Source organism: Arachis stenosperma, chromosome 9 (genome assembly GCF_014773155.1).
Source record: "Arachis stenosperma cultivar V10309 chromosome 9, arast.V10309.gnm1.PFL2, whole genome shotgun sequence".
NCBI lineage: Eukaryota > Viridiplantae > Streptophyta > Magnoliopsida > Fabales > Fabaceae > Arachis > Arachis stenosperma.
In genome coordinates, this window is record NC_080385.1 from 162,572,392 (window position 1) to 162,588,670 (window position 16,279).

The 16,279-nt window shown below is 33.6% G+C and overlaps 3 protein-coding genes across 3 annotated transcripts; 1 reads left to right on the forward strand and 2 right to left on the reverse strand.

Moving 5' to 3' along the window:
* The first annotated feature begins 689 nt into the window (after window positions 1–689).
* On the forward strand, window positions 690–2,752 carry LOC130951277 (LOB domain-containing protein 1-like). Its single transcript, XM_057879926.1, has 2 exons — window positions 690–1,090; window positions 2,153–2,752. Exons 1-2 carry the CDS (start codon window positions 773–775, stop codon window positions 2,525–2,527), a joined length of 693 nt encoding a protein of 230 aa, XP_057735909.1. The 5' UTR covers window positions 690–772; the 3' UTR covers window positions 2,528–2,752.
* Window positions 2,753–5,028: 2,276 nt separating this feature from the next.
* LOC130950382 (uncharacterized) lies at window positions 5,029–5,496 on the reverse strand. The gene has a single exon (XM_057878880.1). The coding sequence runs from the start codon at window positions 5,494–5,496 to the stop codon at window positions 5,029–5,031; it is 468 nt and encodes a 155-aa protein (XP_057734863.1).
* Window positions 5,497–5,682: 186 nt separating this feature from the next.
* LOC130950383 (uncharacterized) lies at window positions 5,683–7,740 on the reverse strand. The gene is made up of 4 exons (XM_057878881.1): window positions 7,456–7,740; window positions 6,719–6,963; window positions 6,472–6,622; window positions 5,683–6,348 (listed from the first exon to the last, which is right to left on the reverse strand). The coding sequence occupies exons 1-4, from the start codon at window positions 7,738–7,740 to the stop codon at window positions 5,683–5,685; spliced, it is 1,347 nt and encodes a 448-aa protein (XP_057734864.1).
* Between the last annotated feature and the right edge of the window lie 8,539 nt (window positions 7,741–16,279).

Below are 16,279 nucleotides of genomic sequence, written 5' to 3' on the forward strand. Positions count from 1 at the left end.
AATGAATTAAAAAAATAAATCGAAAAACATTCTCAAAATTATTCTTATATAAAAATCTGATTTTATATAGCGAAATAGATGTTTTTCTAGAATTGATATTTATAAAATTATTTTTTTTTGTTAATGTTTTCTTTAGAAGTCATAAATTTAAAATTGATTTATTCTTCTAATTCATGAAAATCAATTTATAAGTTAAACTAAACTAAACAAATAATTATTATAAATTAAAGTACAGTCTGCTGTTTGTTTTCCTGTTCTTAGAATCGATATTCTTGATTTTTATCGCTCGTTAAATTTGAATTGGAGTTAGGCCATTAACCTATTAAGATAATATACTATTAGTTTTTTACTTAATTTTTTTATACTCATAATATATAAAAAAATTTAAATCATTAAATGTATATATTATATGTTAAAATCCAAAAAAAGAAAGTTACATGAAATGAATGGCCATTAAAATAATATTAAATTATTCTTATATAAGTCATAAAATCTCTATATAATCCCCATCATATATACTTAAAATTATTAACAGTAATCTTAATAAGCACGCTGGATTACACATTTGATACGGCTTTACAGAAGAAGATGAAGATTAATTTAGCTTGTTAAATACGTAGTATGAAGTCAGCAATTTTGACCCCACACCAATTTGGTCCTCTATAAATACCACCCCCACACCCCTCTCTCTCTTTAAATCCTTAAAACCCAGAAAAAAACACTCCTCTGTTTTCCATCTTTTTTCTCTCAGACAAATAATCAAACACATACCATGCAAAACAAAATGGAATACAAACTCAATTCTTCTTCATCGATTCCAATAATCCACGTCCCCACAAAGATCTCAAATTCTCCACCTCCTCCCTCTTCTTCTCCTCCTCCCATTTCACAATCTCAATCTCCAACTTCCTGTGCTCCGCCGTCGCCGCCTCCACCTGTGGTGGTGAGCCCTTGCGCCGCCTGTAAGATCCTCCGTCGCCGCTGCGTTGAGAAGTGTGTTCTTGCTCCTTACTTCCCTCCAACTGATCCACTCAAGTTCACCATTGCCCATAGAGTCTTTGGAGCAAGTAACATTATCAAGTTCTTGCAGGTACCCCACATATCAAAATCTCAGTTTAATTCTTTCTTCAAAGAAAACAAAGAATTTTAGCAGTTGAATACATCATTTCAAGAGGGGGTTTTTGGTCAAAATATGTACCTAATTGATGGACATCATGTTGATGATGATGGCTTGTTTTCTAACTTCCTAACACAAATCAAAGTTTGGCATAATAATTCCCCTCTTCTTTCAACTCTACCAAGTAGAAATCACTTTTCCTTTCTTCCTTTTTTTTCTTTTTCTTTTTCATTAATTTTAAACAAAAAAAAGAAGAAGAAGAATGGGTTAGTCAAATAATAACATGTTAGGTTGGTGCTTAATTCAGCTCTCTTTTTCAGTTTTCTTTCTCAATCTCTTTTGGTGCTTCCCATGGTGTTACCACTATATGGGATCATAGGTCAAAATTAGGTGCCCACATTTGGAATCTATCCACTAAAAATTATGTATTTTTTTATTATAAAAGATTTGAGTCCTAATAATTCTCTTTATAAAACTTAAATTATCTATCACATAGTGAATCGTCAGATGAATTAATATATTTAATTGAATTATCTAATAATTCATGATGTGAATTTCATGTAAAAATTATCACTAATTATTAATATTTAATTAATTTAAATATTTTATTATTAGAATTATCAATGGCTCAACGCTTAAATCTTTTATGATTTAAAAGGAGTAGTTTACTTCGAAAAAGATTAATTTTTTCAAAAATTTTGCTAATAAATATAGAAGAAAAAAACTTATTGAAAAAAATAATAAACGAAGCCTCATACAAAACAAGGGGAGCAATGACCTTTTTCAACTATCAAATTTTTTTTACAAATTATGCATAAATTTTAGTTTAGCCTCTTAAAAATTTTTATTTTATTTTTTGTTAATTGTAAATTTTTTCTTGGCCTCTCTATAAAAATTAATCTAGTTCCAAATATAATTTTTAACAAAAATGAGTATTTTATCCAAAAGAGGTTGCTAGCTAGTTTTCAAAATATGCAAGAAAGAGTTGAATGAATTTCTTTGCAACTAAGAAGAAAAATTGGATTGAATTTTCAGGAACTACCAGAAAGCCAAAGGGCAGATGCAGTGAGTAGCATGGTGTATGAGGCAAATGCAAGAATTAGGGACCCAGTTTATGGTTGTGCAGGAGCAATATGCCAACTCCAAAAGCAAGTGAGTGAGCTTCAAGCACAATTGGCAAAAGCACAAGCTGAGCTTGTTAACATGCACTGCCAACAAACCAATTTGGTTGCACTCATTTGCATGGAAATGAGTACTAGTAATACTCATCAATCATCTTCACATCAGGAACAACACCACATGATGATGATTCAGCCTCAGAATAATAATAACAATAATAATCATGTTGATATGTCTTGCTTCATTGATGACAACAATCTTGCTTCTGCTTGGGAGCCTCTATGGACATAATTAACTAATCATCTTCAAACTAATAATAATCATTCAACTATATATGTCATATTCTTATTTATATCATTTATAATATCATGCTTCTTAGAGTTGTTTATATGTATTATTATTATAGATAAGATTAATTTTATTCCCTAGTAACTGTTATTAAACTTTTAATTAATCTCCCCAAGTGAGGGGAGGGGGAAAAAAAGAAAAAAGAAGAGAATCATAGTGAGACAATTTTCAATAAAAAGTCACAAATTAGTTGTTTGGTAGATATGGGTCATCACCGGTGCTTGCTGCTTCATTAGTCATTTCAATAGCCAAACCTTTGACAATGAAAAGATATAAAAAGAGGATGATGAGATAAAAGAAAATAATTAAAGGAGGAGAAAAAAAAAGCTGATAATTATTCCCCCAGTATCATTATTATTCAAGGAAGAAAAAAGGTTAATAGAAGATGAAGAAAATTGAGTACTAGATAGAGATATGTTGTTTGAGACACCTAATTTTATCTTTAATAATTTGAGAAAACGAAATTTTAAGTCAAACCAATTTTGCACAACATTTAATTGGAAAATGCTATGTAAAAAATTGAGAACCATCCCGGCAAATGATTGTGTGAAATGTCACGCATTAGAATGCACATGGGAATTACATGTATATAAAAGAGCATATTAAACTATTACTTAAAAATATTTATCAATATAAATTAAAATTGCTGATTCTCAAACTTTTTTCTAGTGCAAAAATGTCACATACTAGAATGTACATGAAAATTATGAGAATATAAAATTAGGATTTTTCATGGAGTCTGAAACATAAATTTTTATTTTTTGAAGAAAATTTTTTTACATAATGCAAAAGATATTTTGGTCTTTAAAAATTTTAATTACTATATAAATTGAGAAAAACTTACTTTCATTAAATAGATTAGTTTTTCTGTAGTTTTCAATCTAATTTTTAGTACATTTGTTAGATAAATAAAATTTTAACAAATTATGTTATAAGATAATTAAAAAATAAACATGATTGAAACCAAATTTTCAATCTAAAATTTTTTAGAGAAATTTTAAATGTATTTACTCGATTTATACTATTCTTTTGTCCAAAAAAAGCTTTTTATTATAGGTAAAAAAAGTATATTTTAATATTTTTCTTAACAATTTTTTTTTGTAAATCACAAAAATCATTTTATTATTATTATGTTCGATAAAAAAATTTTGCAGAAAAATATATTTTTCTCATTTTTTTAGAATACAAAACGAAATAACGCCCATATTGCCATAGATCATCTTATATAAAATTGGATGAATATTTATATTTATATACATATATATAATTTAATTTTATTCAAATAATTTAAAATTTTAAAATTACAAATTCTTAATTTAATATTTAGATAGAAATAATTCAAACTAATGATGTAATTTAGTTTAATAAAAATAAAGGTACTGGAAAAAATTAATAATTTAAAAATTTTAAATTAAAAAAAATATGAATACTTTTTATTTAAATTAAATTTAATAGTCAATTAAACTGAATTTAAATAGAGAATACACGTATTTAAAATTTCAGCATGAAGGCTGCAAGAGATGAGCATGCACATGTCTTCACCGAGATAGAGGCAAGCTGCAATTCAGAAGAAGGAGAATTCAAGTTGTGAATCCTGTGTATAGGTGGTCTCCTATTTCATGAGTAACTTGTTTTATATACATAATTTAACTTCTACTTGTTTTTAAGCATGGACTGACAAACTACTAATAGATCTTTATCTAGCAAAGATATCATTAAAATTTTGATATTCATGTCAATTAAACTGAATTTAAATTTTAAATTTGAGTACTGCCACAATTAAATTGAATTTGAATTGGTAGTGTTCATATTTAAAATTTGGACAGCCGGACTATAAGGTTGAAAGATTATGGTATGTACCTGACCTCGTTTCAGCCTCAGATGATCGCACCGGCAGATCTACATTATCAGTCTCAGCCTCGTTTACATTAGTATGCCACAGTTCCATCGTTCGGAGGGTTCCAGCCATATCATGCTCAGCTTCAGCAGGATCCGGCTGCCCCAGTCGAAGATCCTCGACCTTCTCGACCTCAGCGCCAGGCTTAGCCTTCGCCATGTGGCACCGAGCACAGGCGCCACTACCAGGATCCCCACCACCGATGATGATTGCGTATGTGGATTGGAGTTATTTTTGTTGTATTTTACCTTAGTTGGATTGAGGTTATGTATGTACTTTTGTATTTTAGTTGGATTGTACTTTAGTTAAATTGTAGTTATGTATATTGTTATTTATGATGGTGTGTTTTCTTATGAGTATTTCCGTATACCTTACTATTATAGTGTAGAAAAATACAAAACTATCATAAAGTACAACTAAATCATAAAATATTGCAGTCGAAATTAAAATATTACACTTCCAAAGTTACTAGAACATAGAATATCACACTACGAAAAAAAGAAAACAATACATGCCAACTACAGTAAACTTAGAAACATTGTACGATCTAGGCATCTCCCGTGGGCTGATTAGGACATCCCTTTCTTGAATGACCGACTTGCCTGCAGAGGCCACATCGCTTCTCATGTCGCTCGGTCTCCTCCATATCATTTCGGAACCTGGTGGACACGGGCCTTCCAGTCGCCTTCCGACGCATGACTGGGTTAGGACGCAGCATCGTCCCATGCCACTCCGCCCACGACTCGTTGGGAATAGGGAAAAACTCAATCTCATACACCTTGAACACAGCTTCTTGTTTGTACACTTGATGCACATATGGGGCCCACTCAATGCTAGCGGCGGCGCACCCAGCTAGTGCGTGGCGGCACAAATAGTAGAGAGATTGGAATAAGCCACAATCATACGTACCATCCGATAACGTAACACAAAAGGAACCCCCCCCCCATCCATCGAACGGCTCTAACTCCGCCACTACAAACACAGAGGCCCGCCTATCACAATGAGTGATACGCATCTTCGGTATCCCTTCTCTGTTCTTCTCAATGGTGGCCAAGAGTCTCTGCAAGAAGCGGCATCCAGTCGTCAGCTATGACTGTGCCTCCCTGCCCTTCGTCACAAACAACTTCTGCAATCTTTCGTACGTGATGCGCACAATGGCAGAAATCAGCAAGTATCGGGTCCCCTTCAACACTGCATTGATTCACTCGGACATATTTGTGGTCATGTGACCAAATCGTTTCCCGCTGTCGCAATGTTGTAGCCAAATCTCCTTTCTGAAATGACCCGCCCAGTCCACCATCGACGGGGAGACTCCTCTCAAGGCATCCATGTACCACTCGTACCCAGCCTTGCTTGGACTGTAAGAAGCGTTAATGAGGTATCTCTTGCCCTCGACTGACTTGAATCGAGTCATGAAATTCGTAGCCATGTGTCTGATGCAGTAAGCATGGAAGGCTCTTGGGGGATGCCAACCACTATCATCGAAGCTTAGCGCGGCCTTGAAGGACTGAGATCTGTCAGAGATAACCAGCAGGCCGTCTTGTGGGGTGCTGTGGCATCTCAGATTAGTAAGGAAGAACGACCATGACTCGGTGCTCTCGGACTCCACAATGCCAAAAGCAATAGGCAGGATGTTACTATTCCCATCTTGCGCCAACGCAATAAGCAACACTCCATCGTACCTGCCATACAGATGCGTGCTGTCTACAGATACAAAGGGATTGCAATGCTTGAAGGCCTCGACACATGACGGAAAAGCCCAAAATACCTTGTTGAACATACTGCAGTCGCGTATCAGGAGGTGTCTATCATAGAACGGTTTGACAGGTAGGTCACAAATGGTACCAGAAAAACAGCTCTGCAGTGCCTGTAGCAGTTTTGGCACCTTATTGTACGACTCTTTCTAATCCCTGTATATCTGTGTGATTGCTTTCTGCTTGGCCATCCACACCTTTCTGTAGGACGGTTTGAAGTGATAGCTTGCCTATACCGCACCTTGCAAAACCTGAATGCTCACAGAGGGGTTGGACTGAATCAACAGCAAGATGACCCTGCAGATCAGACTGCTGTCTAACTGATGATGGTCTTGAGACATGGTGGGTGCTAGACAACTGTGCACTCCACCAACCCTCCGAACCTCCCTGAACTCAACAAAACAGTATTGTTTTAGCCATGTCTCAAACCTACTTAATATATCGTACAGAAGTACTGAAAAGCACAAGTAAAGTTGAGCTTACCAGTATCCGAGGTTCTGCCGAAGGGCCACACGGAGGCTCCATTGACACCCATTCTCAGCTTGATGACACTGCACATGGTACTTTATCCGATCCGATTCGATGACCAAGTACTCCGCACTCCTGCGAATACTAAGCGTGAGCACGGGTCGGTTTGGTTCGGATTTGTGTTTTTTTGTACATGTATCCGAACCAAACCAAAGATTAAGAACGGATTGGTTCGATTCGGGTAATTGGGTACCCGATAACTTTAAAATTCATAAAAAAAAAATCAAAATTTTATCTTAAAAATTCAACAAGTACAATAAACATGTAACATCAATATAAATAATCCAAACATGTTAAACACCAAATACATTAAAAATTAAACTCATTAAAATCCAAACATATTAATAGTGAATAATCTTTGTCTAATAGAAAAGTCATATACATATATATATATATATATATATATATATATATATATATATTATTTTTTATTTAATTAATATATGATCGGGTTCGCTGGTTGGTTCGGGTTCCACACCCCTAGAACCGATACCCGAACCAATCACTAACAAAGACCATTGGTTTGGTTCGGATTGGACACGATTACCCGTTGGTTCCAGAACCAATTTAATTGGTTCGGTTCTGGTTCAGATGGATAATCGGGTACCCGCTATCCGTGCTCACCCCTAGCGAATACTGTAGTTCTTCACACCCTAAAGCACTGCCTCTCGGCTTCTAAACCTGTGGCCGACCCGAAACTCTACACTGCTGTCTTGGTTGTAATCCTCTTCACCAGTGTCAGAAAATGGAGTTTTCTCATACATAGCATCCAGATGCAGACTGTGATAGTGAGATGGCACTGCCGATAGCGCCGGAATTGGGTGAGGTGGAGGCAGGACATGGCGTGCCACATCATCCTCAGGACATGTCTTCGGAATACACTCATCCTCATTCCCACCATCGGACGAGTCACTGTCCGCACTGTCCGCCACGTAATCCTCATCCGATTCCTCCTCGCCCTCGTCTGCCTCATCCATTAGAATGGCGACATGAATGGGCGGTGGTGCGAGAGGTCGGTCATCCTATATATAGGTCGAGTGTACAGAACTCCCACCACCACTGTGTCCCACCTCTGCGGAAAGCTCCATTACCTGCTCCATCATGATCCTCCCATGGATGTTGAACATCAGTCGCACATGCTCGTCCCCTTGAAGTTGGAATAGTCGAAACCGGAAGACTCCGTTACCCATGGGTGCCAACAACCTATACGCCACCCTTCCGATTTTCCTCACTTCTGTACCACCGAGCTTGCTCAATATCAAACTCTTCAAATCCGATAACGTATCCACACGCTGAGTGCGAAACAATATCGGATTCTCACACTCAAATGTCATTCCGTTGTCGCCATTTCTCATACGACAATTGGGATAAACAAGCACAACTATGTATGGATTATTATTGGCCATTGATGCCTTGTATTCATGAGAAATACGAGACAGAAAAAGGATAGAAAAAGTTTGTGAAGAATACCAAGGGTTATACATCCTTTTATAGCTGCTGTAGTTGTCTTCTATATATCTTGTTTACATTGTAAACAATGTATATATATCTCGTTTATAGTGTAAACGAGATAGACACGTTACAGTTGATGTGTCTTATCTCGTTTACACCGTAAACGATATACATGAAATGCTATCTCCTTTACTATGTAAACGAGATAAGACTAACAAATTTAAATCGATAAATATTTTTAAAATTATTTATTTTGATAATTATTGTATTTATTTTATTTATTTAAAAAAAATCCTACTATACTGACTCAAATATTAAAATTTTCTCATCTATACTGACTCAAATATTAAAAATTTCTCACTCCAAAGTTTTCCAAAATTTTCTGATTTTAAAAACTAACGCGCTATGTTTTTTCAATCTTTCAATTTGCATCGATAACCTCTATTATTCCTGAATGTTGTTTTTTCTTTTCTTTTCTTTTTCCTTTTCTCTAGTTACCCAAAAACCGCGCTGCAAACTCTCAAATTTCTCTATAAGCCCCTCCCAAAAACGAAAAATGTATCTGACTATCTGTGTCGTTTTATTCCACGTGCCTTCTTTCATGTCACGTGCATCTTCCAAGTGTGGGCAGCAGCACTGCAGCCTTCATAAAAAATAAATTAAAAAAAAAAGAAAAAGAAACATCAGAAAGAGAAGGGAGACACAAAAGTTAAGAGAGGTTTCATGCCTTTTTAAGGGATAGATTGTTTAAATTTTACGCTAAAGAAAAATATATATATATATATGTTTGATAATTAAGCAACTGCTTCATGATCCGATACCCATACTCATATCTTATCAGTTATCACCAAGCAAATAAAGTGGCTTTGAAATCCGAAAGCTCATACATATATATTTGTGGGATAGAGTCGCCCAAAATTATACATATTATCATACCATTTGTCATAAAATTATACTATATATTCAAATTTCTTTTAATAACTAAATTCAATTAAATTAGTTTAAACTAAAACAAATTAATTTTTTTAGTAAAAACGTAAATACATACTCTAACTACTCTAATTACGTGAATATTTTTGTATTTTTTTTCTTTTTTTTTGTGTTTTTTTCATATTCTTTCTTCTTCTTTTTCTTCGCGTATTTTTTTTCTCATCGTTGTTCTTTACGGATGAGAGTCATCATGATTTAGTCAATTTACAGACTCAATAGATAATTACTATTTTAAATTCTATGATAGTTGATCATGAAATAAAATTCGAACGTTTGGTTAGACAAGTTGAACGAATTGTCCGAATAGTCAATTATGGTGAAGATGATTGTCAAAATATAAAAGTAGACCCAAAAAACTTGGGGAATAATTTTAGGAATAGAGATGATAATATGAATCTTGATGGAGATATTACTTATGTAGTTCGACGTGGTCAAAATGCAGATGAAATGGTGGCTAGGATGCATATTAATCAACGTAGTGAACGTTATCAGATAACAAGAATCGTTGAGGATATTTTTAATAAGGTTGAAATCAATGTAGAATTTATAAATCAATCATATTTTGTTTCTGCATTTTTTGCTGTGGTACAGATGACAGAAGTGTCTAGGGAGGTGAAGAATTCTAAAATAATAATAAAATTTGTTGTATAAAACATATAAAGTTTATCACGATAAACACAAAATTTGAATTGATCTGCCATATTGTAAGACAATACATCATTTATGATTTAGGAATATACAATTCAGCATTAAAACAAATTTATTTAGATAAAGTTTTCTATTTTTTAAAATAAAATATAAGATATAAAAAAAGTTATATTAATAACAAAATATGAAGAAGAAGAAGAATTATAAAAAAGAAAAATTTAAAAAGATAAAATATGAAAAAATAGACCAAGATATGTGAAAAATTTCGGTGTGACAGTTTCAAATTAAAATTTTGGTGTTTTTTCTAACTTTTGATTAGTTAAGATATATTAAAAATAATTAAACAATACATGTATTTATTATAATAAATTAATAATTGATTTAGTGATTATTTTTTAGTATATAGATAATATTTTTATTATTAATTATACTACACATATATTTTCTTATTTAAAGATATTTATATGTATGTATATATATTTCATCCTCTGGAAAAAAAAATAGTTTAAAGATTAAATTATCAAAAATATTTTGAACGAAAAGCCAGTTGAATTTAAATACGAATTAGATAGATAATATTGCATAACAAACCGATAGTTAAAGATAAGATCCCAAAACTAATTTTAAAATCAAACAAACCCTAATCAAATAATATAATGCATGTATTATTAGGATGTTGTATGTTGGCTTTATTTCTTTGTGTAAGTTTTGTCTATCTTGCTTGGGTCTTTTTCTGTTTTTGAAATTCAAGGCTTATCTAAAAGAAACACAATTATTTTCTGTTAATTAAATATTTATTTCAATAATAATTTGTTAGAAAAATATTTTACAAGAGACAAGGAAAAATATTTTACAAGATTGAAAGCTAAGACACCTTCACATACATATAATTATTTCATCGATAGCATTTAGCTATCAATTGATTAAGATTAGAGATATGTGTAACACATAATTCAAAGTCAAGATTATAGACTTGAATTTGTACAATTTGTGTAGTATAGTCACTGTAATTAACAATTCGGCTGTTTTTTTTATACTTTTCAAAACCCATGTAGGTTGTAGCAAAAATAATAATGAACTAACCCTATCCCCATTTTAATTTTTTCTTCCACCGCCAACCAAAGATGTAATGAATAATAATAATTACGATCTAGTTTTAATTTCCACCTTAACTCAGATACCAAATCATTGGAAATTGAACTTGCAATAATTTGGTCCATCTTTATATCATTACTAGCTACTCACAATTATATAAATATATAGTAGTATTAATGTATTATCTATATGGAAATTGACAACCAAATTAAGTTAAAGCTTATGAAGCATTGAATTATGTCTACCAAGCTGGAAAATCTCAAGAAGTTAACTTTGGACAAAGATTCTTATTTATATATATTTCTTGTCCCTCACACTTTCGTGGACTATAAAATGGAAGCATCGATTTCACACCAACGAACAAATTAACGAGATAAAATAGGATAAGACAACAATAGCTGCGTTTGTTTATAAATATAGATTATTAAGACAGAAACATAAAAAAATAAAATTATATTTAATAAATGAGATAAAAATAAAAATATTATATTTAAAAATATTAAATTAGTATATTTTGTGTCTTGACAAGAAAAGAAAAATACAGAGATATTAATAAATAACAACTTATTTTTTTATTTTTTTATTATTTTTATTAATTTTTTATAATTATATTTTTTATTATTATATTTTACTTTTTAAAGTTTTTGTATAAAAAAATAGAAAGTAAACTAAACTTATAATTTCTTTTAGTTTATCATCAAATAAAATATTAAAATTTTAATTTTTGTATCTCTGTATGTTTTTTATATCTTATTTTTAGTATCTTATCATGTCCTATTTTTAGAATTAATCTGTTCTGAGGATTACTTAAAACTGGGTTGCCTTTGGGCTTGTAAGTAAGGTCCAAATCCTCAATGGAGCGAGTTCCGACTTGTCCCATGTCGTGTGCCCGTCGTCCGAGTTGTTTGTGAGAAGGTGGGGGTGGTACCTGCAAGACACTCCGATACCTAAGTTAGCAAGGGTTTAGCAGGTTTAAGTGTGTTGGAACTTAAATGTACCTGAATGTGTCAAGGTATTTATAGGAGATGAACCAAAAACCACCACTGAAGTAGTTCCACTTCTTATGGTAGATAACCACCCCTTTATCTTAGGGTTGTTGGGATCGCTCTTTTAGAAGTGGGTGAGAGATTCAGGAAAGTATTTACTTTCGTGGATAAGCATGAGCTACCCGTTTTCGTCGAATCCGACTTTTATAGGAGGTCGGGTGAGTGATGGCGGCTATTCTTATAGTTAGGCCTTTCAATCTTATTGGGCTTAGTTTATGTTTTGGGTCAGGGTATGAACAACAGCCTATTTGTCATTATGAATAACTTACATTCAACTAATTAATTAAGTTAAATAAACTCTCCGTACGTATATGTTTTGCTTGGTTTTATGTATATATCACAATACATAAAGAAGGAATCAAAATTATTACTGATAAGCCAAGTTGCCAAACTTAGCAAGCTAATTACTGAGTTAATTACAACTTTACTTCTTTGTATATAAAGAAATTAGAGCAACTAGACCTAGTTAGTTGAGTGACTAGAGATTATGTTACAAGTTAGTTTTCTTGGAGCCAGAAAATTCTGTTACATTTGCCCTCCAAGTTGCTCCTTCGCTGAATGATCCTTTTGTATCTTTGCTTCTTTCTCATCTCATCTGTAACCTCTTTTTCTTCTATTATACCGAATTCTCTTACTATTTAGGCAAATTAACTCATCTCAAATTCTTTCACATGGTGCAGTGAGCTATATGCCATGAATAGCTCAGGAATCTCACCTCCGAATGTAGACACAAATCAACTCAGTCACCTTTCGAATCAACTCACAATACTTCAAACGCATATCAATCGGAATCAATGCACTCCTTCCATGGATCTCACAAATCCATATTTCTTGCATCCAAGTGAAAATACTGGAACTGCACTCATCAATTTTAATCTCACACCTCAGAATTATTCCGAGTGGTCCATATCCATGTGGCTAATCCTAAAATTCAAGAACAAAATTCAATTCATCGATGGATCATTACTGAAATCTGCACAAGATGATGCTTCTTTCACTGTTTGGGACAGGTGCAGCACCTATGTTTTTTCTTGGAAAAATTTGTCTCTTAATCTCGAAATTCGTAAGAGCATCATTTGGAGGACCATTGTTTCATATCTGTGGCAAGATCTGCGAAAGCAGTACTATCAAGGAGACATCTACCAGATTGCACAACTTCATGAGGAACTCTATGCATCTCACCAAGGTGATCCTACTGTCACTTATTTCTTTACAAAATTAAGATAAATTTGGGAGGAAATTGAAAATTGACGCCCTATTCATGCCTATGTTACTTGAGATTCAACTTGCAACTATGTCTCAGCCAATTTTTGAAAATTTAGAAATGATGATATGGTAGTCAAATTTCTTCGTGGTCTTAATAAACAATTCAACACTGTTCAATCCCAAATCATGATGTAGCAACCTCTTCCGGATATAGACATTGTATTTGCCTTGCTTACGCAGCACGAAAGACAATTCCAATTTGAATTCCTGGATCTAAAGCTTTTATGAGTGCATCCACAAATCAAGGAAGGGGTGAAATGCCTCAAAGAGGTAGAGGAGGGGACAGAGGTGGACTAAAAAATTTTGGGAAAGGAGGTGGCAAAGGACACTAAGGAAAAGTGTGCGCTTACTGTGGTAAAAAATGGACATTTATTAGATTCTTGCAACAAGAAACATGGAGTTCCTTCTCACATGAAATGATCCAGCTCTATTAATCATATCTCCACTATTGAGGAGGATGAAAACAGTGATGATCATGAATCTCAGCAAGAAAGTAGTGGTGAGACATATCTTGTTTTGTCTCAAGAACAAACATCACACACAATCAATCATTTCAGGGTTAATACATCAAAGTCTCAGCATCTTGATCTCAATGTCACAAAAGGTACAATTTTAGCTATTGCCTTATCAGCAAATTCATTAAAATCTAGCTCCTGGGCTATAGACACAGAAGCTACTGACCATGTATGCACCTCTCTATCTTTATTTCAAACTTATCATTACATAAATTCAATTTTTGTCAAATTACCAGATGGATCTGTAGTAGAAATCACAATAATAGGTACAGTTAATTTCACTGACTCACTTTATCTCAATAATGTTCTGTATATACCTTTATTTTCTTTTAACTTGCTTTCAGTATCAACACTAACAGCTTCATTTGATTGCATTTTTTTATTTTCTCAAACAATATGCCAAATTCATAATCAACCTACATCAGAGATGATTGGTAGCTAATGCTTGTGGAGGCCTTTACATACTAGATCAGCCCACTAGTCATATTGCATCACATGTCTCAACACTACACAAATGCAATGATTTTGCACAACATAGTCTATGGCACATTCGATTAGGTCACTTAGGACATAGCAAGCTTTCTCTTATGCAAAAATAATTTCCTTATGTGTACTGTAATAATGAATTTGATTCTTGTGAATCTTGTCATTTGACAAAACAAAAGAAACTTTTTACAAACAACAAAGTATTTTGCACCAAATTTCATGTGTGGAAACTCCTAAGCAAAATGGTATTGCTGAAAGGAAGTACCAATACATTTTGGCCATGACAAGAGCACAATTTTTTCAAGCAAACATACCCAAGTGCTTCTGGAATTTAGTTGTGGCTCACTTAGTTCACATCATCAACAGAGTTTCCAGCTCAGTCCTATTCAATGCCACACCTTATGAGATCATTTTTAACACAAAATCTAATTTGCAGCACCTTAAGGTATTTGGGTGCTTTTCCTTCGCTGTCACACTCACTGCAAATAGGAAAAAGCTAGATCCTAGATCAAGGAAGTGTGCATTCTTAGGATATAAAGAAGGAGTCAAGGGACATTTGTTTGATTTACACACTAAAAAAACTTTATTTTAAGAAATGTCATTTTCTATGAAAATTACTTTCCATTCAAAAAGGAGAAAATGCCATAAGTGAATCTAAACATGCAAATTCACAAACTTTGCATAATAAAATAATTGAACCATTTTTAGACACATTTACTTATAATGCATCATATCAATACTATCCATACACCTCACACAATCAACTCAATACACCACACACACAACCTACTGAGTCCACCACTCATACATCTCCAACTATATCAGAAAATCTTGACACACTCTCCGAGCTAGTTGCTTCACTACTGCAAGCACAAGAATCGTAACCAGCAATTAGAAATCCCTTAGAATTTGAAAAACACTTGTATACCTATCAGATTACCAATGCATGCATGCCTCAAAAGCATCATCCACATGTTCTCATATATCTAGATATCTCATATAAAATTATATATCTTTTTCTGAATCCTCATACTTACAAAAATATTTCTCTCTTGGTGTCTCTTTTATATTCGAGCCAAAATCATATGAAAAAGCTGTCAAAGATGAATGTTGGAGAAATGTCATTAAAGAGGAACTCAAAGCACTTTATCAAAACAAAACGTGGAGCATTACTATCTTACCTGTTGGAAAAAGAGCAATTGGCTGTAAATGGGTGTTTAAAGTGAAGTTCAACCTTGATGGGAGTAGAGAGACACAAAGCGCGTTTGGTAATGAAGGGGTTCACTCAAACACATGGCCTTGATTACCTTGACACATTCTGTCCAGTGGTGAAAATGACCATATTGAGACTACTTCTCACCATAGCAACCAGTAAAGGTTGGCATTGCAAACAACTCGATGTCAACACAACTTTCTTGCACAGAGACCTCAATGAAAAAGTTTATATGAAATTGTCACCAGGATTTGAAGACTTTCATGGAAAATTAGTGTGCTTGCTCAAGAAACCATTGTTCGGTCTGAAAAAGTTGAGTCAATTTCTTGAACAACCAACCAATTTGCATCTCAAGACAGCTTATCGGATCCTAAAATATCTAAAGATGGCACCAGACAATGGCCTTTTTTTCCCAGCTGCAAATCCAGATCTTACCCTAGTTGGCTACTCAGATGCTGATTGGGCATAATGTCCAGACTCAAGCAGATCAATCACAGGTTTCTGCTTCTTCGTTGGAACCACTTTGATCAGTTGGAAAAGCAATAAGCAACAAACAGTCTTCAACTCCTCTTCAGAAGCAGAATATAGAGCCTTGGCCAAAGTCACAAGAGAAGTTCAATGGCTAAGAAATTTACTCACCGATTTGAAGATCCCTCCCCACAAATAGTCCTAATCTATTGTGATAGCCAATCTTCCAGACACATTGCAGCTAACTCAATCTTCCATGAGCGGAGAAAAATATTGAAATCAATTACCACATCATCAGTGACAAGCTTCTTGAATGTGTAATTCATTTGCTACCTGT

Excerpts from the sequence above, each read along its gene's own strand:
- LOC130950383 (XM_057878881.1), bottom strand. The coding sequence starts at position 7,740 with ATGGATGAGGCAGACGAGGGCGAGGAGGAATCGGATGAGGATTACGTG. Across the intron at positions 6,964-7,455 it reads ACAGCAGTGTAGAGTTTCGG|TTATCGGGTACCCAATTACC; the intron begins GTCGGCCACAGG and ends TGAATTTTAAAG. Across the intron at positions 6,623-6,718 it reads CGGCAGAACCTCGGATACTG|GGAGGTTCGGAGGGTTGGTG; the intron begins GTAAGCTCAACT and ends TGTTGAGTTCAG.
- LOC130950382 (XM_057878880.1), bottom strand. The coding sequence starts at position 5,496 with ATGCGTATCACTCATTGTGATAGGCGGGCCTCTGTGTTTGTAGTGGCG.
- LOC130951277 (XM_057879926.1), top strand. The coding sequence starts at position 773 with ATGCAAAACAAAATGGAATACAAACTCAATTCTTCTTCATCGATTCCA. Across the intron at positions 1,091-2,152 it reads ACATTATCAAGTTCTTGCAG|GAACTACCAGAAAGCCAAAG; the intron begins GTACCCCACATA and ends TTGAATTTTCAG.